General features: G+C 39.1%; 1 protein-coding gene across 1 annotated transcript in view; it reads right to left on the bottom strand.

The window, feature by feature from the left end:
* The window catches only part of LOC122655921 (serine/threonine-protein kinase dst2), a 34,615-nt gene extending 8,076 nt beyond the window's left edge, over positions 1 to 26,539 (bottom strand). The window contains exons 1-11 of the mRNA XM_043850309.1: positions 25,708 to 26,539; positions 25,479 to 25,567; positions 25,284 to 25,391; positions 25,045 to 25,152; positions 24,619 to 24,709; positions 15,652 to 15,704; positions 14,281 to 14,343; positions 11,954 to 11,998; positions 11,671 to 11,706; positions 9,287 to 9,342; positions 5,992 to 6,073 (exon numbers count right to left, since the gene is read on the bottom strand). Coding sequence (XP_043706244.1) covers positions 5,992 to 6,073; positions 9,287 to 9,342; positions 11,671 to 11,706; positions 11,954 to 11,998; positions 14,281 to 14,343; positions 15,652 to 15,704; positions 24,619 to 24,709; positions 25,045 to 25,152; positions 25,284 to 25,391; positions 25,479 to 25,567; positions 25,708 to 26,437 — 1,461 coding nt within the window. The 5' untranslated portion in view covers positions 26,438 to 26,539. The remainder of the gene's footprint in view (positions 1 to 5,991; positions 6,074 to 9,286; positions 9,343 to 11,670; positions 11,707 to 11,953; positions 11,999 to 14,280; positions 14,344 to 15,651; positions 15,705 to 24,618; positions 24,710 to 25,044; positions 25,153 to 25,283; positions 25,392 to 25,478; positions 25,568 to 25,707) is intronic.
* Between the last annotated feature and the right edge of the window lie 742 nt (positions 26,540 to 27,281).

The raw sequence follows: 27,281 nt of genomic DNA, 5'->3' as shown, positions 1-27,281 counted from the left end.
CTAACATAAAGAATGGGGACGGAATTTTGTGAAACCATCATTTAACAAGCAGTAACAAGATAGCAGAGTGATGTATCTAGGCCGTATGCCAAGAAATACAGCCGCACAACAAAATCGAGGGTTTATGTTTGGGCTTATGTTGCAGCCTATTTTATTATGTTATTTCTTTTTTCTAGTTAGGCTTTTAATTCCTAGTTATGTTTTGAAATTAGTTCCTAGCTATATTTTGAATTGTACTCCTAATTGGGAATCCTAGTTAGACTTTACTTTTTTGTTTTGTTTCAGCCATTGGGCTATATATATGTATCAGCTCTTCAGAGCTCCCCACGATTTTGAATAATAGAAGTATTTTGCTTTGTGCAATTGTGAAAATCCTGAGATAGGATAGGTGAGAACTTAGGGTGAGATACCCATCCCTTTTCCCCCATTCCCTTCCATCTATCTCGAAGATTATCAGAGTTTCAAACCCTGAATCTGCCCAAATCGATCTCAGGGAACTCCCCAAGTTTTGCTGGGATTTTTCTGCAAGTTGTTTGCATCATTCTCTTGGGTATACATCATCAATTGTTGCTGCCAGGTTTCATCATCATCAGCCATCACAGCAGGGTCCAATCCCCAATATCGATTTTAAGAGAAATCGGTGTTTTCAAAACCATGAAGGCTGATTGATCTCCCTTATTGCTGATCTGATCGTGCTCATGTTTTGTGGGTTTCATCCTACATCTAAAGGAGCTACTCGATCCAATTTGCAGCCTCAACAGACTGCTGGTTTGTGAGATATTATTGCTCACTTATTTCAATTACTTTTGGGCTCCAATTTCGATCATATCTGGGATTAGACCTCTTCAGGTTCTAGTCTTACAATATTTTGTATCAGAGCTATGGAGGAAAGTTTCAATCAAGCTTCTGGTAATGTTCCTACTGCCATTCTTCAAGCTGTCCAACAATTATCTCAGAAGATAGCATCCATGGATAGGGAGATGAAGGAGTTGAGGGAGATGTCGACTCATACAAAGGGGGCAACAAAGCACTGTGAATAATGTTCCTCAGCCGCCTCTACGCCAAGCACGAAGAACTATACCAACATCCACCTGTGATGACTTTGAAGATGGTGAGGAGTACGATGGCAACCGACATGGGCAACACCACTGAGATGACAAGCATAAGGTGAAGTTGGATCTCAAGGAGTACAATGGGAAGCACGATATCATTGATTTCCATGACTGACTGAATGCTCTAGACGACTACTTCAAGTGGTTTTGATTATCCGAGGATCAAAAGATGCAATTGGCCAATACTAAACTTACCGGAGGGGCCAAGGATTGGTGGCGCACACACGAAGGAAGATTGACTCGCCGTCGCATGGAACCAACTACTTGGGAAGCTATGAAAGATGTTCTCAAGGAGAAGTACCCTCCCTCTCCAATTAGAGAGAGAAGGAAAAAGGATTCCACTTCATCAAGGGCCAGCTAGACAATTACATTTCAAATTTGGATAGAAGGAATGGAGAGAAGGAAAAAGGATTCTGTTTCATCAAGGTCCGGCTAGGCAAGATGATGCACATGACGGATAGAAAGTAGCCCTATTGTTCGACTCGTGGAAGATGGATTCATGGACGAGTTGCGCAATGGCCCTACTTGCTTCCTCTTCTATGTATTCTATTAATACATGGAGGATCGACATCTCCGCTTCAAAGTCTTCGCTATGGGTAAGAAGCCCTCCACCATACCATCGATTGACAACCCTCTCCCCGTCTCCCCCCTCCAACTCCGGCTTCCCCTCCTCTGCTCTCTCTCTCTCTCCCTACAATTTTCTTTCCCTTCATTTCCCCCTTAATGTAGTCCTAGGTAGGAGTAATCCCACTAGGAACCAGGGTAATGGGGTCACACACAAGCTGGCCGATTGGGTTAGGGTTTAGTAATTTAGGGCAAAACTAGGGTTAGGGTTGGACAATGGCAATGGGGTTTATAGGGTTTTAATGTGCAGGTCTAGGGTGCTTTTATGGCATATAAATAATAGGAGTTGAGAAGGTTTTAAAATTCGGCAATTTTGCAGGTTTTGGCTTTTAATGGAGTGAAGGAATGGAGGGGATAGAGTGGGAGTTATAAGCAGGGTTTTGGATCGAGTGTAGGGAGAAGTGTGGGGATGTATGCTGAAAGTTTGGTTTGAAACTGATGGACAGATTTGAAGTTATGAGGGAGTCCTAGTTAAGGTAGGAGTTGCAGGTTTAATGGAGGTTAGGGTTTGATGGATGGAGGGGAAGGATATATGGAGGAAACTAAAATTACTTACTGGTTTGATCTCCTTCAAAGGGAGTAGCAGCAACTTGAAGAAGCTCGATTGAAGAAGAAGAAGAACCTCCCGGTACTGGACACACGCAAGGAGTCGTGAGAGTCCACTCACCCTAGCACCTTGAGATCCACAAGGCAACACTCACACAAGGGAGCAATAGTAGCAACAAAGGCAGCAAGCATAAAGCTGAGTTTTAATTAATCAAAATTCGTATTCAATGTTGGCCTCCCTTACAAACTTATATAGAAGACTCAAAAATAGACTTAGACACTAAAAAGGAAAGGTCTAACCCTATCCATAACCTATTAGGTGACTTAAACTGACTAGGAAACTAGAATACTAAAGGAAATAGACTCAAAACATGGCTGGACTTATAGAGTCCTAATCCAGCCCAACTTACATCACATGACCACTTAAGTTGTCACATGACCATTTAACCAAGTCACATGATCACTTAAATTGAACCAATTGAATGCAACCAATTTGAACCGGTTCAATTAAAAAACATAAAAATAAATTAAATATTGGGTTAATCCCGTATGCAACCTATATACCCCTAGTTTAGGCTCATTAAAGTGGCCTATTACATAGAAAACCCTTAGGATCAAAGGCCCAACATATATATATATATATATATATATCCCAACCCTAGACTTATTCCTAATAAAAGAAGCCCAATTTGGTGATAAATCGCATCACCCCTCCTTCTCCCTCTTCCTTTCCTCCCCCTCCCTCTCTTCCCCTGCGCTCCTCCCTCTCTCCCAATCTACATTTTCTTTCCCTCCCTCCCTCTCCCCTCCCTTCCCTTCCCTCCCCTAATTCTCTAACAAAGCAAGCACCTTCTCGCCCCTATCCTTTTTGGTTATTTCAAAGCCTCGCATGAGGCTTCCATGTATATGTTTGTTAATCTCCATCATCCAAGCTTTGTTTTGGTTTTTCTTTTGCTTTTTTTTTTTTTTTAAACTTATGAGAGCCAACACATATCCACATCATGCAAAAGTAAAAATAAAATTTTTCATCACTATATCCCGGACAAAATGACAATCCACTTCAATATGTTTGGTTCTCTCGTTAAAGAGTGAATTAATAGCAATATAAATAGCTTCTTGATTATCATAAAATATTTCCTTAGGCTTGCTAACCAGAAAACCAAATTCTTCAGCAAAGTTCGCTTTTTATTCCTCCATGTAACATATCTCTATACTCATCCTCAATACTAGATCGAGCTACTGTAGTTTGCTTTTTATTCCTCCATGTAACAAGATTACCTCCAACAAACTTACAATAGCCTGTAGTAGACCTCCGATCACCATCAGCACCAGCCCAATCCGCCTCAGAAACCAACAATGTTGGTATGACCATGATGGCGATAAATAAGTCCTTTTCCTGGAGCACACTTAAGATCCCTCATGATACGACATATGCTACCTCCCAATAAGCCTACTTAGGCTTCTCCATAAATTGACTAATCATACCAACAACAAAAGATATATCAGGTCGGGAAAGAGTAAGATATATGAGTTTGCCAACTAAACTCTGATATTAATGTTTGTCTGCAAACTCCATGTAACATCCCACAAGTAGGTCATGAATATATTGCAATTTAATAGACGAAGGTATATCTATATGTATTATGGTAGGTATTCTATGATTGTAAGATGTATTGACATGATCTTTTGGCTTGATATTTTAGGACTTGAGAGACTTAGGTGCTACGATAAACAGATTGAATCTGCGAAGCATTGTAACAAGCAAGGTGAGGGATCATATACTAGTATTGCTATATGTTGAGTATTTGAAATGTATGAACATGGCTATGTGTCTTAAGTCGTGTATTGTAGTGTATGAGCATGATATAGATTATTGAATGGATGACTTGTATGCATGATTAACGAATATGAGAGAATTGTATATGTGTTGCTAAATGAGGTGTAATGAACTATTTGACACAGTACATTTTGAATGATAGGATTATGGGGTGAATGAAATGATGTTAAGTATATGTTGAGATGTTATATGACAACTTGTTTGAGTTTATGTGTGTGTACAAGAAGTGTGAGTATGTGAACGAGAACTGTGAATATATGTATGAGATATGTGAACAAGAGTATAAGTTATGTGAACAAGTGTATGAGTCTAGTAGTACTAATATTATGAGAACATGACCCTGTGAATACTGTCCCTTTCCAGTAGGGGGTTAGGTATTGGATGAGATTTCTTACGAGCTATTCTTCGGGACTATGAGTTATCCTTTGAGACTACGAGCTATCCTTCGGGACTACGAGAACACAAGTATGAATATGAGCCATGTCATTCCTCTCCCAGGCTGTAGGTACTGGGATAAAGAGTTGAATAGATGATAGGAGGATAGGTTAACCTCAACTATAATGTGCACAATCGGTATTTCACAATATTGACTAAGACCTAACCTAACAGTAAAACGTTGTATGCATATCCGTACAATGTTAATGAAGCACATGAGCACTTGATTGTAATATAATATGTTTTCGTCACTGAGTTGTTGACTCATCCATGTTATAAATATTCTTTTCAGATGATGAGTTCAGAGGAGAGGTGCGTAGCTCCAGACTCTATAGGCTGTGAGTGCACGTGGTGCACTAACCTTAGAAACAGGTCATGAGAACTTATGATGTTTGGATAAACAATGTGATAATACAATCTATTAATGTAATATAACTTTTGATAACTATGCTTTAGTATTTGCCACCAGTAGATGTATATACAATGTTTAAACCTTAAATCCAGCTCCAACTATTGTTAAATCTTCCACTGTATATGTATGTGATGTATGGGGGTTGGGTTATTAATTTACTATACAAATGTAAATGGTGGTTTCTGACCAATGCCCGTGAGGGCAATACCATATACCTTGTCCAGGTCTGGGGTCATTACAGATGGTATCAGAGCAAATTTAACTCTGATGTCATGAGAACTAGAACTGGTGGGCATAGGATCGGTTAATAAGATAAAAGAGCATAACAGAATTGATTTGTTTAATTAAGATTCTTCGAATTAGACAGAATATTAATTATTCTGTCCAATGGATTTTATATGTTTTTGGTTGTCTGAAGAAAATGGCACCAAGAAAGGGAAATAGAAGTCAGGAGGAAACAAGATGTTCCGAGTGTGGTAGAATATATATTCGGCAGTGCAGGAAAAGTACTGGTGTTTGTTACAGGTGTGGTAAGGATGGAAATAAGATAAAGAATTGTCCGATGTGGGGTACTAAGGTCAGGTGGCAATAACAAGGTCAGGGTGGTCTAGGAGCGTTTAGTTAGCAAGTTTCTAGTACGTGCTCTCTACTTTCTTCCTTTAGGTTATTCATTTAGCAAAACATTTCAAAAATATATAATCAATGATGCCAATTATATAAGATTAAAAAAATTTCTTCTTTCAATTTGCCACAGCATTGTGCATCATACTCCTTGAGTCCTTGTTGTGAATTCCATAGTTTCACAGCTTCTTGGTTTTCCCAACCGGGACTTCCACATTCATGAGACACTTCATTAGACAACTGTTGGAACCAAATATAATATAGTGCTGCCAAAACCCCCTTTTTTCTATCAGTAAAGATTCCTAAATAGCAAGGAAAACATAATGGACTATGGACTGTCAAACTTCCATAAAAAATTTAAATATTTTTCAACTAGAAAAGACTCATAAGATCATCTTAAATACCTTCAGCATCTCTGCTGCAGTAGGACGTAGACGTGGTTCTTTTGTAAGGCACTTTGCAACAAAATCATGAAACACAAGAGACCTGAAAAAGAAAACAAATGAAATGCAATAAAATAAAATTGTCTCAAGTTAAATAAACATTGCAATGAAAAAACTAAAATGTAATTACAGTTGCAATAGACCAGGAGGCCGTTAGAGTGTGTCTCAGTTTGGGGGTCCATTGACCTTGTACCATGGGATCATATCTAAGTTTAATCTTAGCTAAGTTTATAGTTTACCTTTCCTTTTGTAATTATGTTTTCCAGGCTTGTTATGTGTTATGTTTCTATTTTAACTTTGGATGTAATAGGTCTTTGACTCTTAGTAGATTAACTACTAAGAGTCAATTTTGATTGCTATAAATGTAAGGTTGTGTCACAATAGCAAAGGTGACTATTGAACGGCTCTCTTCCCAACTTGATCTCCATCATCTTGTTCTTCTTCTTTCTCTGTTACTGGTCACAAGCTATAGTATTATTTCAAGGTATCAGAGCTCCTTCAATAATTATTCTCTACACTGATTCTGGTTTTGAAAGTCTCACAAGGTTCTTGTTTGAGCGTTGCACCAACCTCTGCTGACTACTATCTATCTTAGGCCCTAGTGATGGGGATGAAAATAAACTAGGGTCTCTACTACCAAATTATTACTTTCCATGGAGTGAACAATTGATGGGAGTCAAGGGTTTTGCCCACTGAAGCTTGCGGCAAGATTCTGGATTTTTATTTTCTATTTTTCTCAATATCGAGATCTTCAATTATTTTTTTATCCAAGCTGTGGATTCTTCTCAAGTTTTGAGGGTAGATTGACCCTACTTGGAGGCCAACTCGATCAGGGTTTCAAGCTGATCAGACTTGCCGATCTGATTTAATTGAAGTTCTCATCCACTCCATGAGATACCCTGTTTTGGGGTTAATTTTCAGAAAACCTCATTCTGAAATTATTTTTTATCTGTCCAGCAGATCCCCTTCAGCTGTTGTGCATTGTTTCCCTTCAAGAAACGCCTCCTTCCATCCAGGTATGGAGCCAATCTGGCCTATGGATTTGGGGAAATTTGAAATCTCCTTCTCAGTCTGTGATACCCTGTTTTATGTGCTGTTGTTCTCAATCAATTTCTGCAGTTATTTTTATTCTGTCTATCAGATTAATCTGAGGTTTTAGGGTATTCTCTATTTTTGTGGGTCTTTTGATCCTATTGCGGTGGTTATCGGACACCACTTCTTGCTACTATTGAGTATTGATATTCACCCCAATACTGGGTTGTTTCAAGGGTTTCTTCCCTTTTTAGGTACTTCTGTTTGGTGAAGAACTTCTCAGTTCAGGTGCTGCTTTGAGGGGTCTGTCTCCTCCTATTATACTAACTCATATCAGGTGCTGCTATTTGCCTCGGTTCAATTTGTGCATGATGGCTGATCCCAAATCCTTCACAGACAAAGTCAATGTCCAGATCACCACTTATCTGCGCTATGGGCTCAAGCTGTCAAAGTTTATATTAATGCAAAAGGTACATTGAAGTATCTCCAATCTGATCCTCCGTCTGCTGATTCCAAGGAACCCTCTGATATGAAAGTTTACAAGGAGTAAATGCGTGAGAGTGACACCCTTCTCATATGGTTTTTGAACAGTATGGATCCTACCATTGCACCCAGTGTCGTGTTCCACATCACTGCAAAAGGAGTGTGGAGTGACTTGAAGCAAACCTTCTCCCAGGAAAAGAATATATCCTGTATTTGTGATTTAAAGAGCGTCCCGGTGCACAAGGTCCCACTACTGCAGGGTCTGGGAGGGGCAGACGTACGCAGCCTTACCCCCGCTTTGCAGAGAGGCTATTTCCATGTTTCGAACCTGCAACCTAATGGTTGCAAAGCACAACTTAACCATTGCGTCAAGGCTTGCCCACTATCCTGTATTTATGATTGATATGACAACTTTTAACTTGAAACAAGGGGACCAGTCACTGTATGAGTACTTCAGCATTTTTAAGGACATGTCAGAGGAGCTCAACATTCTCAGCCTCTTATTACTAATCTAGAACAATTGAAACTTCAACGGGAAGAATTTCATGTTACAAGTATGGCTGGTTTAAACTCAGATTATCAATCTGTTAAAAGCCAATTTCTTGCTGGGGAGAAGGTGCCTACTCTTAATGTTTTGCCCGTCTTCAGTGGATTGTCACTCCTTCCCAAGCTGATACCTTTCCTAAAGACAATTCTGCATTTTATTGCTGGCCATAGCCGAGGTTCTAACTTCTGTGGGAGAGAGCATGGCTCCTACGGAGGTCGTGGCTGTGGTGATCGTAGTACAGGTAGACCGCAAGGTGACAGACCTGGCAGACAATGTTCCTTCTGTGGGAAGCCAAATCATACAGTTGATACATATTGGCAAAACATGGCCCACCAGAGTGGGTTCCACCATTAGCCAATACCGTTGTACCTGATGATAAGTCTGAGAAGGTGTCTTCCGGTGACACAACTGTTGCATCCTCATCTGGAGCTTCTTCATCAAGTTCTTTGTCTCAAAATGACTACAATCAATTACTCAAACTTCTCCAAAATCTTCAGACATCCACCGGCGCTTCCTCATCCATAGCCACCCTGGCCCACACAGGTACATCCGCATTGCTTACTATCTAGGTTCTTAGCTAAGTTTATAGTTTATCTTTCCTTTTGTAATTAGGTTTTCTAGGCTTGATAAATTTTTTGTTTCTATTTTAACTTTGGATGTTATAGATCTTTGACTCTTAGTAGACTAACTACTAAGAGTCAATTCTGATTGTTATAAATATAAGGCTGTCAAGATAGAGAAGGCATCTCTATCACACAGCTCTCTTCCCAACTCGATCTCCATCTTCTTCTTCTTTCTCTGTTACTGGTCACAAGCTTTGGTATTATTTCAAAGGCAAAAGCACATATACGCCTCAAAATCAAGAGGTTAACAGGTGCCATTTAAACAAACCAATGACTCAATACAACAGAAGGCTCAAGTAGTGTACATAATTGAACTTTATTTATATCACTAAACTCACTTCCAAAGGAAACCCCAAGAACCTGACATGGTATTATTTCATAAATGAAACATAATGTTGAGTTGTTGTTGATGCTGTTGTGCTCTTTTCTTTTTCCCTTTTTCTATTATTCTTATTATCTTGTCTTTGCAAGGATCCATGTAGCCGACCCCATTTAGTTGGGACAAGGCTCAACTGTTGTTGTAAACATAAGCAATACAATTGCATTCTCGAAGTGGAAGACAAAAACAAACCATTTTTCCTTGTCCTCAAGCATTGGAGCTGGCTCAATGGATATCATAAATAATACCTATCAAAAAGATGAAGGCGGATTAAAATACCACTATCATGCACCAGGACAGAAAGGAGATAAGGGGAAAAAAAGGGAAGGGAGTACAAGATCGAACAAAATAAATAGCACTCATAAATATGGGAAGTATACAATAGATAGGGATAACGAAGTCATCTTTTCATGAGAATGTCATATTCTTTGAGCATTATAGAATATATATATATATATATATATGCACTGGGTACGCCCTTTATAATGCATCCAAGGTTATTGTTACTAACTTGGACATTAAGGACGAAAAGACCAAAATTTTGCAATATTTTGTTTTCGAAAAGCCTCGAAACGAAACAAGGGTCAACTCTACAGGCATACCAGATTTTGACAAAAATTTCAGTTTGGTCATCTCAATTCATTTCGGCAAAATTTCGATGAAATTTTGACGAATTTCAACAAAAGTTTGAGATTTTTTCCCCCTTTTGCCTGAGAACTAGAAAACCTCAAGTTGTTTGCTAAGTCGTTAATTTTGGTACCGAACTGTGGAGCATCCACTTCAAAATTTGGGTGGGATTTTGAAGCATCATTTGGCTAAATTTTCACAAATTTCAAATTTTCCATCATTAGACCAGTTGTGATGGACTTTGAGAGATTCTTCAAGTAAAAGATAACATGGCCGCCATACGTTATAGGGTCTAAAGCCACACTACCACTTTGGGTGTTCTTTTTTTCCAATCTAATGCTTCAAACATATATATAACATTTTTGACATCGGTGTACTATTAAATGATTTTTCTTCATTTTTAATACATAATTCAATTGCTTTTATAGAATATTGTGTTTTCTAGCACTAAATTATGAGTAGGATAAGTTATATAGGGGAAAAGATACCAAAACATACAGCGGAAAGCATAGTTGTCATGGCGTCGCCATGGCATCATATCGCTGGAGAAATGGGCATATTGACCACCGATATGGATGATGTAAGAATATCGACCGATATGGCCTCCATGTTGTCGCTATGGCACCGCCATGGACGCCATACCACAACATATGGCCATATCGGGCGACATGGCTGTTTCAAATTATAAAACTTAATTTTTTTACAATAATTTTTTTTAACCATTTTTTATTTTAATGCTTTTTCCTTAACATAAAAAAATTAAAAAAAAAACATCAAACAGAAAACACTAATACACTATTGACTAATACACAATCACATATTCACATCAGCAAATTTTTTTTTTTATTTAGATGGGTTGTTTATTAGCTTTATTCACTCAATATAAATTACGTTCTTGTAATTGTTTTTTGGTTTTGTTACTTTTGTAGTCACTTTCATATGAATCATCTCTCAACTCTCATGATTTTTCAACTTTATTATCAGCAAGACTATTGCTATCAATTATTTGATAATCCATGATTTCATATACACTAATGGATATCACACTTTCATGAATTAAACCATAGTAGATTAGTAGTACATTTTCATGTTAATTTTTGACGTTATAGGGTATATATTATAGCATACTAAATGACATTAAAAATATAGAAAATAAAAAATAAAACATGGTCGATATGATATGGCGGGCGCCATGTCGATATATCGACATGACACCCCTCCACCGACTTGGATCGCCGTGACGACGTGACAACTATGGCGGAAAGTACCAACTTGGGGTCCAAAGAAAACTACTATTTTGGGTGTGTGTTTTTATATCTAAGGTTTGAATATGTTTAGAGATGCTTAATTAGGGCTCTCTGAAATTTCGGGCCACAATATGGCCATTAGACCACTGACATGGCCAACCAAAATGTACCAGATTTTGGTCGAATTTCCACTGCAATCTGAAATATTTCAGTTTCGACCTGAGTCAAAATCGAAATTTCAATCTATGCCCTGAAGTATCTAGGCAATAGCCTATCATGAGTTTTCAGGATATTGAATTTTCATACTTTCTTTATCTGATTATAAGATATCGGTTTTATGCCGGTCATACTCCAATATCAACATTTGATGCTGGTAATGGTATGCATGGTCAAGTAACACACAACTACTGAGAACTGATGGACCACTACCTTGATTTCAAAAAAAAAAAAAGGCGATATGAACTTTGATAAGCCTTTGGTGTTGCTTCTTACATAAAAACTGAACAGTGTTTCATCCAAAATTCAAAGAAATAAGCAGTTTTGAAGAATAAAAATTCGACATTTAAGATGTCATAGTGTAGAAATCAATGAGGGACTAAGACTTTAACATTCTAAAAGAGCATGAGACAAACGGAAATAAAGACATTGTGAGAACAGAATAAAATAAAAAATACTTAACAGCAATCAAGTGCGTGTACTAACTCTCATTGGATGCACGGTTGACCTTGGTGGGAGCCCCTGAAAAGTTTATTAAAAAAGAAAAAGAACACATATTAGGCATAAAGAATTTTTGTTAAGCATGGCGGCAAGTCATGGTGCACAAACCAACAATCTGGTTCAATGGTCAGTTAATACAGGACAGAAAATTCTGTAATATGGGCGGGGGGGCAAGGCAAAGACTGCAAATTAAGTAATCTCAGAACTAAAAATATGGGAGAAATATCATGAAAGTAACTACTAATCAGTTTATGTACACCAGAAATACCTCAGCCATTTCAATCGCTGACACACCAAGAGCCCACACATCCACCTGTTGAATTGTAAGACATGTTAACATCAACTTAGTTGTGGAGAAAAAAACACAAAATCTGATCCAGGAAAGCTTCCAGAATTTCGCTACAGAGGTTTTTTTTTTTTTAAAAAAAAACTCTTAAATAGAAAGAGGTCATGAGAAAACGCAAGCCACTCAACAAAGTTGTCACCCAAGTTTTCAACCATGCTGATATGAGAAAGATATCAAATCAGCCTTCATGTTTCAAATCTTTCGTCTGCATCATCTGGCCCCCTAGCCTTTTTTTTTTTTCGTAAATAAATATATTACCGAACCCCAAGGGGACGGGGCAGGGAAAAGAGAGCCAATATACAAGGAGAGAGGGGGGGCAGCCGACCGGACCTACGCAGAGGTGGAAGACTGCAAAAGATGTACATCAAGACCCCAAGAAACTATAATATGCCTGTTCCTAGGGGAGTCCAAAAAGTGCCTATGACGGATGCAGTTGAGCTTGGAGGACACATCGAAGGAAATGGCTTTCCAAATCACATCATAAGATCTAGAGTTGGAAGTCCATCTCCTGAGGTTCCTTTCCAACCAAATATGGTGAATAGCAACGCCAAAAACAAGCTTCCCCATAGCGTCACAAATAGAGTTCCCAGGGAAAGTCCTGATCAGCCAAAGCCATTCACGGTCAAAAACTTGGATACTCTAGCTACGAGGCCAGATCGATGAAAGGGCATTTTTCCAAATGGGGTAGGTGAAAGGGCAGGCGAAGAAAAGGTAGGGGAGGTCTTCATGGCCGTTTCAACAAAGGTTGCCAAGAGGGGGGGGAAGGGATATTGCGGTGGATGAGGAAGGTTTGGGTGGGCAGGCAAAGTCTGAGGGATCTCCAAACAATGAAGCTATGGCGAGGGATATGGCCTTTGAACCAGACAAGATTGTGCCAAGAGACAGTGGGGCTAGGGTCTTTGGTGAGGTTCCGGGCTGAAGAGGAGGTGAAAAGACCATTGGGGGAGGGGGGCCAAATAATCTTATCCGCACGAGGGGAGAGGGTGGACTGAAGAGGAGGAAGGGTTGCCCAAATTTGAGAGAGGATGGCAGGGTTGAGAGAGGGATGGGGGGGTCCAAGATCCAAATGAGATGAGAGAAGAGAGAGGGTCTGCCTTTGGGAGGCCAACGAAACAACGAAAGTTTATTGGGCTAGGAACAGATAAAAAATTGACCATCTGACATGGGATATGAATAAACATAGAAGGCTTCATGTAAGTGTGTCAATATGTACCGAGTACCGTATACCAATACCGTTTTCGTACCGAATTATCTATACCGAGCCGTGCCGAATAAATTCGGTATGGTATCGGTATGAGATACCTGTACCGAGTCGGTATTCGGTACGATATTAGTGTGGACATAATACTAAAAATACCGAATACCTGTACTGAATAATACCGCATTGATACGGTACGGTATCGGTATGGGGTATATGTGCAGTGTACCATAACGGTATCCCGAACCTTAGATTCATGTTTCAAATCTTTCATCTGATCATCTGGCCCCCTAGCCTTTATTTATGAAACAACAAAAGTTTATTGGGCTAGGAGCAGAGAAAAACTGACCATCTGATATGGGATATGCATGAACATAGAAGGCTCTACATCACATGCAAATTCCCCCAACCCCCCCCCCCAGCCCTCAAAAACCAAACTCACTGCACAATTGTATAAGGACCCATATATGTAAACTCCCTCCCAATCCTTCAAAAGCTAGAGCATCTGCTAGGGAGTCAGCACCTCTGGGTCTCCAAGGGCACCTTCCTTCCCTACTTAAGTAATATGCCATCAAAACATGCGTGCATCAGTAATGCATAGGCATTCTTCAACAACAACAACAAACTCAGCCTTATCCCAACTTAATGGGCTCGGCTACATGGATCCAAACAAAACAAGGTAGGGAAAACAGAGTTCTAACCAAAAAAGGGAAAGAAAAGATGGGAAAAGAGAGATGGGGAAAGAGATGAGAGATGAAAAAGGAAAAGGACAAATGAAAAAGATGGGAAATAAATAGAAAAATGAACGATGAAAGATAGTAAGAGGAAAGAGGCATAGCCCAGCACGTCAGGAGAATCTCAGCTAAATGAGGTCTGCGACATGGATCCTTGCCCTCCAATAGGTTCTGTCTGAAACAAATTAGTAATCCAAAACAACCACCCATGCATCCCACCCATTTATTCTTAACCGACAATAAACTGGGTTATTGATGGAAGAAATCGAATAAAATGAAAATCACCTTGGACAAGAACCACCAAAAACATACAATACCTTTCCATCATAGCGGCTTTCCTGGATAACTTCTGGAGCCATCCAATGTGGGGTGCCAATGAACTGCAAAGCCCAAAGCAAGAATTTCAAAATATCTGAGAGAAAAGTAAATATGCTGAGAAATCAGTAAAATTTCTTCGGGCACTATAACAAAACTTTTTTGTTTTCTTTTTCCTCTTTTATAGATAAGATGACAAAACTTTCTGTTTTCTTTTTCCTCTTTTATGGATAAGATGCAAATAGTTCAAGTCAAACAGTTCAGATCAGTATAGCAACACAACTCACCTGCAAAGATACCTCAAAAACAGTTTAAAAGTAGGGATCTGCCCGCATAACAAGAAGGCAAAAATGAAGAAATACTAGTAGATAGAGCTTCTTTGTCTTAAGCAGAATATAGAACATGAACAAAATGAAAACAAGAGACAAATTATTTACAGAAATTCATCCATGGAGCTCCCATGAAAAGGGCTAGTGAATTACTTGGTTAAATAGATGGTCCCCTGATGAAGAAAAGAAATAACTTCTTTGGATGAACTAATGCGAATGGGTGTAAGCCTCACTGCTCGGAAACACCCAGTGCAGCAAAAGGCATCTAAATCACCACCAGGAACCCTTAACTGACTAGAGCAATTTGATGGTGCCCAGATGTGGATCTACTCAGTAATTTAATAGCAACTTGTGGATGTACATTCACATCCAAACCCCAATCTCCTCTCTCCTAAACTCATTAAATAGCACTCCTCCCTTAGCTTTTACTTTGACAATTAAGTTGCCAATTCTTGGAGCAATCTAGGTGGGAATGGACACTCCTGAAGAACATATGAACAAAAGGGAGGAAGAGAGAAATCAGCTATCAATTATGGATCACAACCTAGCCAGTCTCATATTGATACGTGTTTGTGACTTCTTTAAAAAGGGCGTACCCAGTGCACGAAGCTCCTGTCACTGCGGGGTCTAGGGAGAGCCATGTGTACGCAGCCTTACCACTGGCTTCACAGAGAGGCTGTTTCCCAACTCGAACTCACAACCACTAGGTCGCAATGGAGCAACATAACCGTTGCGCCAAGGCCCACCCTCTGTTTATGACTTCTATGTTTGAGACATTTCCACTACTTAATTCTGTTAGAAAATATTAGATGATGAACATGGTTAACCATGGAAATAAATTTAAATGTTTTTGGAAATCAAAACTAGACCACATTTTCTCGTGGTAATAGCATGTACTGCCTTAGGAAATATAGGTAAGAAATTAGCTAATCAGAGGAATAAAACTTTCTCTACAATTTTATTGACGATTCATTTCCATGGTAAATATTTATGCAAATTATTTAATAATAAAAATATGCAAATTATTTAATAATAAAAACATACCGTGTTGCGTTTTGACATGGTCCTGGTAAGCTGTGCTGCCACACCGAAATCACCTGGTCACATAATGATCCAATAAGAACATGTCTCCCACATCAGTATGCTAATACAGAAACAGTAAAGACACGACCAGTTTAACATCTTAAAGGCACAGATTGATAACATGGCATTATCCTCGAAAGAAATCGACTTCTGAGGAGTTGGAAATATTCTCCTTTAGAAGGATGGCATGCGCTTAGGGAGAAGTGATCAGAGTGTTCTAATCTGCGTACTTTAGAGTAGATGAACCCCAAGCTTTCACAGAATTGCATTCATTCTCTGTTCAGGATGTTAGAAATCTGAGCATTATCAAAGTTCCACATAGGCGGCAAAAACTGCAAAATGAATTCATCTAGAAGCTTCTGATACATGGGATGCAATTGCAGTCTCTCTGAGGTTTTGCCTGGAACAAGACCTTGCTGGTCAATAGGTTGGAGTAATAGAACTCTCTCTTCGAAACCATTGCTAGCTTTGTTCCACATCACATGGAAGACTGCTGCTATAGTTTATATCCTGCCCACTTCAAGTTTTCTTTTTCTTTCCTGGTAAGGCCATCAATGATAGAACTCCATTTGTTCCAAAGTGAACAGAATACATGAAAACAGCAGAATGACTGTGCAAGCAGAATAAAGGTCCTATTTCTCTGAGACTAGGCAATGAATCCACTTTCGGAAGTGAGAAAAAAAGGCCTCAATCGATATCCCTCCACATAAGAGTGGTCATAATCTATCTTATACTGCAGGAAACTCCACCGCCCAGTGGCAGCACTCAGAATAGCCCAAGCAGAAGAGGACATATGTCATAGGATAATAGTTCTATATCTGCCGAGAAGCTCTTCTTTATGGGTTTCCATCCTAAGTTATTGTTTTCCATTCCTTTATTGGCTCAGCTTTTTGAGGGTCAAAACTTTATCAATTTAGCATGATTTTTGCTCTTGTTTCAGCTACATTTCAAACAAAACCAATATCTTGCAAATCCAAGTAGCTTCAGGAAAGTCAAGGCAAAAAAAAGTCAGCAGGAAGTCCAAGTATTACAGGATTTTGTTGAGGAATCATAATCCAATTATTAATATAGGTACAACTAACCTTTTCTTTCATTATCGACAAAAAAAAAATTGTTGATTACCCCCCTCCCCCCGGCCAAAGACAAAATTACGAATTGGCAAATCAGCAGAGCATGGATGAATCATGTGATAAAGGATCCCACAGTATCTCACAGGTCAAGTTTCAGCTAAAAACAAGTAGGGAAAGTTCCTTAAAAGTGAGTTGAGAGCAACAAAAAATTTACAAAAGCTGCGACTAGATGTCATCATAGTGAAATGGCATTTTGTAATTTTATGAAAGCGTTTGGTACTAGCCTCAGGCAGAAATTTTACCAATGAGATGGGTACGAGGCCTTTTATCACAAGGACTCGCCCACACACTGATTCGATCCCGGGGTTGAAAATCCTAAATTTGGGTTGCTATGGGCCCACTGGAATGAATGAAACTCATAATAATGTGACCAATGGCAATTTTGTAATTTTCTGGACATTCCTTTATAATGAAGTAAACAGGTTAATGGATGTAACAATAAATAAGATTATGAAGAAGAGGACAAATCTAGTATTAAAATTCAGACTAGGGAGAACTTAAAAAACAAAGTTCAGAGAATGGGAGGCTTTGTACAATTTCAAAGGCCAGTCCTTAAAGGCAAATAAGAAGAAATATCTTCTTCTTCTTCCCGAAATAACTCAAAGGGCAATAGCACCAGCCCTGTTTGGAGAGATCTCGCTCCTATGGAAGTCAAATGGACTGAAATATTGGGATTAGGTAGCTCACACAATACCCTCTTGTTTTCAACTAATAACAAACTCAAAAAACAGGGATTACGATGGAGATAATTTCTGCAACTAGATCTGGCAAAAACCCAGGAACCAGATTTGAAGTTCTGGTTAGAATTTCCAGCAGAGATCAAATCTCGACTCGAAACTGTGCAGGTGAAATTGTTTCTATCACAGGGATGATCCCTTAAAATCTCAAACTGATCTGAAGAGCATCAGCAGAGATCGATGCCAACGCTTGGGGCTGTAAATCACGTTAGAACAGAACAGGGCAACAGAAGAAGGAACAATGGAAGGAGGAATAAGAATAGACAATAAAGAAGAACAGAAAAGAGGAGAGTTGGAAGAGCACACCAAGAAAGAGGAAGGCCGAACTTGAATCAAGCAGGGAAGAAAGAGGAGGAGATAACAGTACTCAGTACCAGCAACCAGCAGGTAACCCAATCAACAATTCAATTAAAATCCATTACAATATAATTTTGGTGAGTGTTTACATATTTAAGGAAAAAAAGAATTCAAAACAAAAAGAATTTCTACCGTAAGATAAGGAAGAGTTCATCCTAGACTAAAACTCTCCAACAGAATTTGAAAAGGTGTGGAACTGTTACAAGAGTTTCCCACCTGTACAAGCAATTAAAACGATATCAACAAAAGATAAACCTCTAAATAACCCCAACGTGTAACTGCATCACACCCATTCAAGTCTGCACATGGCAAGAAAAAACAATTCGTGATGGCAACAAGTATAACAACAAGGTCATTCTTTATTTAACGGCCCAATGATTTTTTTTGTTTTAAGGAAGCGTAAGCTTATTTTGTTTAATGAGAGTTTGCTCTTATTTTATTCTGTTGGATTTTATTTTTTCTGATCAAGCAAAGGGAAAAAAGAAAGAATGAAACCCTGCCATTTGAGGAATTTTCAACTAAATTTAGTTATTGTTAGTTTGGTGCTTTCTCACCACTTGCCCAATGCATGGTTGCTGGATTTCTACAGATCTTCTCTACACACATGGAGGATTTTATGTCAATCTCTCCAATTCTTCGCACAAGCTGCTGTAGGCTCATAGATTTATTCAACAACAACAACAACAACTCAGCCTTATCTCAACTAAATGGGGATTAAATTGCATAAATTCTTTCAACATCAATCGATTTCTGGAATTTATTTGGAGAATCAGAGGAATTAGATTCATTTAGGGCAGAAAAATCACACTTGCAGATCCAGAAGACCTGACAGAGCTTAGAAACTCCAACTAGATGGAAATTCAAGGATTTAGAACTTCTATCAGCCATTGCTCTGTGCACTATAATTCTTTGATGTACTGCAAATCTTAGGGTTCTTGTGTTTAGGAGTGAGGTTCAACTTCAACATATTGAAGTTCCAGCTAATTTGACAAATTTGAGTTTACAGGAAAAACTATGGTAAAGGGAGGTCAAGTTCAGGGGTTCTCATTTTGTTACTTTTTCAGGGTTTTGAGGTTTTGGCTATAATTTTGATCAGCAATTCCACGCACCAGGCTATTGGTGTTTGGCCCCCATATCAGTGCAAATTGAAACAATGCTACATCATTTTTAGTTTCTGGATTAATAAGTACTCCCTGGAGAGTCTTATCTAGTTCCTACGGCTTAAGATTGATGCAGGTTGCCCCATCATTTCAGCCCAAATACCTCCCGTTAAGTGCTCAAGACTTCAATCACATGACAAACTCGAGAATAGCAATCCAAGCACAGTTCATAGAAAAAATCCAACTTCATGGGTGACTACATAAAAAATTAAAATTAAAACATCCGTGCCTCTGACCTATAGATAAAAAGGGCGAGGCTTCAACCAAACCCTAAGAAGAGAAGACTGGAACATGAAAGCCTATTTCAAGGACATGCTGCCAAACATGGAAGTCTGACGTCCTTCAAAGCTAGAGAACTTGGTGGCTATTGTGCAACTATAACTAAGTCGATTTTTCATTGAAAGAAATAGTTGCATCTTAAAAATCACTTCGAACCTATTTATGAAAAGAGGAAGGGAAAAAAAGTCACTTGGTAAGCTGCTTGTAGGGTAATGGCTAGCCTAAGGACCCACACCCTTTGCTATTTTGGACTTCTTGATGCTAAGAGTTCAAAGAAGATAATATAAACAACATGAGATGTAACAGACAAGCTTTTTTGTAGCTTGCTTTGGATTTTGAGGTTTGTAATACCTCAGAAAGGTTTATGGGGCTTAGGAGTTTAACCCTTAAATAAAATTCTTTAAATTTATTAAAAACCTATACAACAACAACTCATCCTTGTCCCAACTAAATGGGGTCAGCTACATGGATCTTTGCCCTCCAATCAGCTCTAGTCGAGGTCACACTTGATACAAGGCCTAAACTATGCTGTCTTTCCTCACCACTTCTCCTAAGGTCATTTTAGGTCTGCCCCTGGCTCTTTTAGTTCCTCCAATCTGAATCAAATCACTCCTCCATACTGAAGCATCCAAAGGCTTCCATTGAACATGGCCATGCCACCTCAAACAACTTTCTCGTAGCTTACCATGTATCGGAGCTACTCCCAAATCAGCTCTAATATGATCATTCCTTACTTTATCCTTCCTAGTTTTGCCACACATCCATCTCAACATCCTCATTTCATCTACACTGGGTTTGTCTACATGATGCTTCTTAACTGCCCAATATTCCGCACCATACATCATAGCCGGACGTATTACTATGCTATAAAATTTCCTTTATAAGTGTTAAGGGAATACATCGATCATACAATACTCCAGACGCACCACTCCACTTCATCCATCCTATCCTAATTCTCTGTAAAACATCATCCTCTATATCACATTCTTTATTAATGGTTGAGCCTAGATACCTAAAATAATCACTTTGCGGAATCTCCCTCTCATCAACTTTCACCACCTCATTATTCGTCCTAGTGTAACTAAAGTTACACACCAAATGCTCCGTCTTAGTTCCACTTATCTTAAAACCTTTTGATTCCAAGGTTGATCTCCATAACTCCAACTTGGTATTAATCCCTGCTTTTGTCTCATCCACCAAAACAATATCATCAGCAAAAAAACATACTCCAAGGAACCCCATCTTGAATGTTTCTGGTTAAATCATCCATGCTAAGCGCAAACAAATAAGCACTCCAAGCTGATCTTTGATGTAACCCAATTGTAATTGGGAATTCACTACATTAACTCCCCCCCCCCCCCACAGTTCTTACACTAGTCACGACACCATCATACATAAATTATGTCAACATATTTACTTGAAACACTTCTCTTCCCTAGTACTTGCCAAATTAACTCTCTAGGGACTCTATTATAAGCTTTTTCCATGTCAACAAAAACCATATGAGTTTCTTATTGCAATCTCTAAGTCTTTCCATGACTCTCCTAAGTAAGTAAATAGATTTTGTCATTGATCTTCCTGGCATAAAACCAAATTGGTTCTCTGTAATAGTAGAGTCTTGTTTTAAGTTGTTTTCAATACCCTCTCCCATCAAGCTTTAGTTGATAGACCAACTCTACTTCACCGTACCTTGTTACCTCTACCTGGCCACCCGCCATCGTTACCTTCCTCGCGAAACTGTCTACAGCCGTCACACAATCAGAGGGTTAAGATAAGATAGTGACAGTCAAGTCAGAAACAAAAAGAAAACATTTTCTTACTTACTTACGGACGAGTACGGGAAATACAAAAGCAAATGATAAATATCTTAAGACTGTATGTGCTTGAAACAGATGGCGTTCGATCACTTTAAGCAGTTATACTCCAAAGATTATGAGAATTTACAACGGATGCCAGAAAGAACTCTCTTTCCTCAGACTTCTTTTCTTTGTGAGATTACAGAGGATGAAATTAGAGCTGGTTTATTCTCTGTTGGTCCCTTTAAAGCTCCAAGTCCGGATGGGTTTCAAGCTCTGTTTTTCCAAAAATATTGGGAAGTAGTAGGCAACTCTATCATCAAAATGGTCTTCTGTACTGGTCGAATACCAGAAAGGCTGAATGAGACTCTCATCACGCTCATCCCAAAAATGGCTAACCCGGTCTCTCTTAGTCAATTTAGACCTATTGGGCTTTGCAATGTGATGTATAAAATTATTTCTAAGGTTTTGGTGAACAGGATTCGCCCTCTTATGCCTAATCTTATTGCTCCGGAGAAAAGCAGCTTTATCCCTGGCCGAGGTACAATTGATAATATCATTCTAGCCCATTTCATAGTATGACTCGTTAGTTTTACGCCTCTATAGTTATTGCAGCTCTGAATATCATCTTTATTGTTGTATATCGAAACCACAACATAGTTGTTATGGCGGCTAGGCGAATCAAGGCGATTGAGAGGGCTAAAAAACAAGTCGACACCAACAATGCGACAAGGCATCACCTAGGTGACTAAGGTGACAACAGAAATCAAGGCGGGAACAAGGCGCTTGGACGCCAAGGCGTCGCCTTGACAACTATGAACCACAATGCTTCTCCTCCATTCATCTAGCATTTTCCTTATGCCCATAATCTTATTAAACAGCTTGGTTAGCCAAGCCATTGATTCCTAAGCTCTTCCACACTTCAATTGGGACCTCATCTGGACATGATATCTTGCCTACTTTCATCCTCCTTAAAGCTTTTTTTACTTCTAACACCCAAATTTTTCATATATATCTACAAGACTACAACATGTGCTGTATTGGTGGGTAATGCAGTCTTCCGGGACACTATTACTCGAAATGTCTTCATTTAGTAGGCTACAGAAATAATCTTTCCATCTCCCCTTAATGTCCTCTTCCATTATTAGCACTTTACCATCCTCACTTTTAATACATCTAACATGGTCGAGATCTCTACTCTTCATTTCCCTTGTTTTAGCTATCTTATAGATAGCTTTTCATTTTCCTTTGTGCTTAAATTGTTATAAAGATCTTCATATTTCTTCGCCCTTGCTTTTACCACAATCTCCTTAGCTTCATTTCCGGTAAATTTATACCTTTTTAGATCCTCTACATCCTTAGTCCTTTGCCATGCCTTAAAACTGGCTTTCTTAGTCTTAATGTTGCTTGAACCTCATCATGCCACCACCAAGTCTCCCTAGAGGAATGACGTTTTCCTTTCAATTCACCTAAGACATCTTTAGCGGCCTTCTTAATACAAGTAGTTACCTCGTTCCATATCGTATTAGTGTCTCCCCCAAAGTCCCACTTTCCTTGTTTGACCACTTTACCACTTTATTAGTAAATGATTTCAAGGTATCTCCTTTTAAACTCCACCTGATGCTGATTTATCACCAAACTGGGCTTCTTTGCTTAGGAATAAGTCTAGGGTTAGGTTATATACATGTTGGGCCTTTGAACCCATGGGTTTTCAATGTAATCGGTCAATTTTATGGACCTAAAGTATGGATAATTAGGTTGCATACGAGATTAGCTTCTCTACTTAGTTTTATTTTTGGTTTAGTGGTCAGGTGACACTTTTAAGTGATCACATAACTTTTAAGTCATCCATTCCTCCTCACGGTTTTCATAGGGAGGATGTGTTATGTAATAAAGTCGGCTAGGGAGTCTTATACTCCTAAGTTGAATAGGAATTTGGGCTTTGGCCCTTATAAATAAATAAATTTGTGGGGCTCCTCTATACCTTACAATTTTGAAAATAAATCTCTCCAAAGTTGCTGTTCTGCAACTTTCTCTTCTTGGCTGAAGATTTGGTCTAGTGTTTGATCAAGTATGGTGGGATTGGTGTTTGATTGATCCGTCGACATCTTGCGGTGTGAAGCCTGGGTGGTTTGTTTTAGCTCTCTTTGTTCTTCAATGTTGTACAATTTCTGATTATTCAAGGATCTTTCATCCAATCCTACTTGGGGTAATTTAGAAGAAAAAAAATTCCAACTAGATTTCATTCAACTCGCAAGCTTTGGACTGACATTTTTATATATCAGTTTTAGAAAAACCAAAGACCAATTAAGACTTCTACCAACCAAACATGGGTCATAAACTTGAGATTTGTTTAGAAAAATAAATAAATAAAGGCCAACGATAAATCTCCCCAGCCCTTAACTTACTAATTGTGACTAAAAATTCTAAAATACCTCCAAATCAACACACCTTATCTTTCATAAAATGTTTTTCAACATAAAGATACTGACGTCTAACTTGACCGCATTACAAATCAGTGAACATTACCAACTGAACGAGCCAGCGAATTGAACCCTAAATGGATCTTGCAGAGGTCAAAGGGCTAGCTGCCCTTTGGCCTCTTGCCACACAGCAACTAGATGGTTCAGTCCCTACAATAGCACAGCTAAGTACTCTTATTATCAGATTTTACTTGAATCATGAAACTGCTATTATTCTTTCCCCGAAAATACCAGAAGGGTAGATACGCATAGAAAATCCTAAGACCACCTACAGTTTCTCCCTCAGGCAGGAAGTTTGCACAGAAGTAGTAGAGTGGTAGTGCAGTTGATATACCAAGTTTCATAAATTTTGACTTCTTTTTGCATATTTTTCTATACAAGTCAGCCTGCATACTTTTCTGGTTCTAGATTCTATAAACAATCTGGTTAAATGATAAGACTGAAAGACCTACACTTGCCGGATTTGAGTGAAATTGATAGGTTAAACTCTAATTTTATTCTATCGAGACATCATGGGATTCCAATACTTATTGTTCTACTCGTGTTGTTGTTGAATGCTTGTTGGTCACTATAGAACTTTTGAAAATCCGGCCAACTTCAAGAAATTGGGGAGCTAATTGGTATTATCACTAGGATAAATCGCAAAGGTTTTTACAAATTAATATTGCACGATGGACCCTCACGGTAACTTCTTTTCATCATGCAGGATTGGTGAAATTAAAATATATGGCTCCAGTTCCAAACTTTGGAATTATATCTTGATATCATAGTAGCCATACTGGCTGTTGATATAAATAAGGTTTTCTCTCATAAAATTAGATACTGAATACATCAGATAGAATGGAAATTGCACAATTGAAAGAAAATAAGCACAATCCCTCTTTTTGTTCTTTCCTTTCCTTCCGTCCTCTCCCACTGTTTCTAACAATTATTTCAATTGATTAAGACCTATAAGTCTATAACATATACTGTTGAAGAATACTCACCCAACTTGACCTCTCCTTGTTCGGTAAGCAAGATATTACCACCCTTAATGTCTCTATGAACCTTGAAAATTGAGTGCAAATAAGATAGACCCTACATCAAATAGAATAAACCTTCAATTCCACAACAATGCAACCATCAAATACATAAACCATAGGCTAATTATCAAAAACACCAAGTGCAGGAAAGTTTGTGAGTCCACTCCGGACAGAGATGGCTCAGTTGTATGGTTAGCAAGATCAGACAAGCTTTTGCTAAAAGAAATCCAAGCAAAACAGGAGTTGTACATTCTACAAAATAACAAGTACAAGTTTTGGACCTCACATCCATATGTTCCAATAATACTTTGATGGATGAATTATATATTTCGTGTTATGTAGATTGCATTAAACAACTTTCATATTTAAAACAATTAATAGGAATAGCACCTTTAATGCTTCTCTGCAAATGTATGCTATTTGATGCTCCTCCAAAGGCTCCTCATTGACGTTCATCAAATCAGCCACACTACCACCCCCACAATACTCCATAACTATCTGCAAAATACTACCACTAAAGCATAAGATGTAAAATGTGCCCCTAAAAACCAATAAGATTTTTGAGCACCACATAATCTTGACGACGTAAGGACAGGAAAACAGTATAAGTCAGTGCTTTTCTACAGTACCCAAAGATATTCTTCTCCTTGGTAGCTTCCAAGGTATCGCACCACATTTGGATGACTACACTGTTGCAACATCTCAATCTCACCGCGAATCTCTTCATATCCCTCCTCCTGCAGAGAGCACAACGTGATTAATCCAATCAGTTGCCATATTATTACATTAAAAAGGAAGACGAGGGGGGAAATTTCGGTGCACACCCCCTCAGATAATGATATAACTTTAATGGCAACCAGCTCAGAAGTCTTCAGATCTCTAGCTTTGTAAACAGCTCCATACGAACCCTTGCCTGCCAACCATGCCAATTTCATTACACAGTCACTGAACAAACAAAACGCAAAACAAAATCCCACACAATTCCCCTCGGTTTAAAACATTCTAAAAACAATTTCACATTCCACTCCAATTCCTGATGGGGCGAAGACTCACCTAGTTCGTTGAGCAGTTCGTACTTAGAAGAAGGATCTTCCCTCGTAATGCTCTCAGGTATTGAACTAACCGACATCTTCCTAGGCAGCTGCTGTCGACTCTCCTCGCCCTGTGACGAAGAACTCCCTTTCCTCTGCTTCCCGAACCCTAATTCCCCTACAGCCTGCATGCTCACCACGGCCTTACTCATGGTGGAAGACGAGTAAGAACCCGCTCCACCACTACCAGTTCTCCTAACAACAGTCCCCGTCAAGGACTCCTCACTCGAGCGAACCGTCGATTTCACCACAAACGTCGAGTAATTGTCTTCCTCTTCCATTCTCTTCCTCGGACTGACATGACTCCGATCTCCAAAAGACGAATTACGCATACGCCTAGCCGAAGCTGCCGATGAGGTCGACGGAGAAGATCGATTGCGATTGGTTTTAACAATCATGGTACCTGAGAAATCTCCACCGTCATAATCTTCATCGTCGTCGTCCACCATGGCCCCAAAGTCCTTCGGAACACGTTGAAGAAGAGGAGGAAGAGATGAATCATCATTCTGGTCTTTGTAGAGCATCGTTCCGTAAATGTCTTCTTCTTCGTCTGCACGCTTGTATCCTCGCCGCTGTTCTTCTTCTTCTTCTTCTTCTTCTTCTTCGTCACCGTCGCCATGAATGAGGACTGTAGAGTACAATTCGGATCTCTTGAAACCTTTGCGAGCACCTGGAGGACTTGAGAAATCCATCGAGAGGGCGAGAGACCGTGCGTGACTCTGTGGAGCTCGGAAGAAGAATGTGAAATGAAAGAGAAAGACGTTAGAAGGCCAGCTGGCCAGGCTGGAGGTTGGAAGCAATTAGCAAAGCATCTGGTCTCGTCTTTTGGGGAGAGATGAGAGGGACACTGCCACTATGGTGGAGTGGTGTCTGTCTGGACTCTGGACTTTTGCACTCTGGAAAGGATCGTCAATGGGTGTGGGCCGAGTCTGTGCTGGACTGGGCTTAAAGGTCAACCACGGCCTTGTACTTGTACCTCCCAAGAAGGTACTGTTGGTCCTACTTAGTTGGGCCTGCTAGAATGGATGTGATAATGGAACACAAAAGTTGGATTTCACAAAGTTTGAAGATGGATTGTTGACCACTTGGTTGTCGATCAGAGACAGCTTTGGCATTGGTCGATTTATTTGTTGTTTCGAAAATGTAAATGTAGACATCTCATTTTGTCATTCAATGCTTGTGTATGAACAGATGCTCTTGGATAATGTGTGGGATCTATTTTATAGCCTTAAAGGTTTTATTTAACTCCTCGTTAATGTTTTGAAACATCTCAAAATAGTTGAGAGATGTAACCTTATAAATTCTCAAAATGCCTAGAAAATAATTGACCATGTCAATGGTGGGTCAAACAATCTTGAAATCTGTTCAAGTTTCATAATTTGGAAAACAGAACTCTGCCCGAGAGTGTGCCCTATGCCAATACTCCCATGAGTCTATCTCTTTCCTCCCCATATGAAAAGACACATTTGCCTCCTTGTTTTGAGGAGGAGAGAGATAGAAACACCCAGTTCAGTGAATCTTCATGTACGCTCACGT

Source organism: Telopea speciosissima, chromosome 3 (assembly GCF_018873765.1).
Source record: "Telopea speciosissima isolate NSW1024214 ecotype Mountain lineage chromosome 3, Tspe_v1, whole genome shotgun sequence".
NCBI classification, from domain to species: domain Eukaryota; kingdom Viridiplantae; phylum Streptophyta; class Magnoliopsida; order Proteales; family Proteaceae; genus Telopea; species Telopea speciosissima.
The sequence above is the reverse complement of the archived record's forward strand: the minus strand, read 5'-3'. Positions and strand labels throughout refer to the sequence as shown.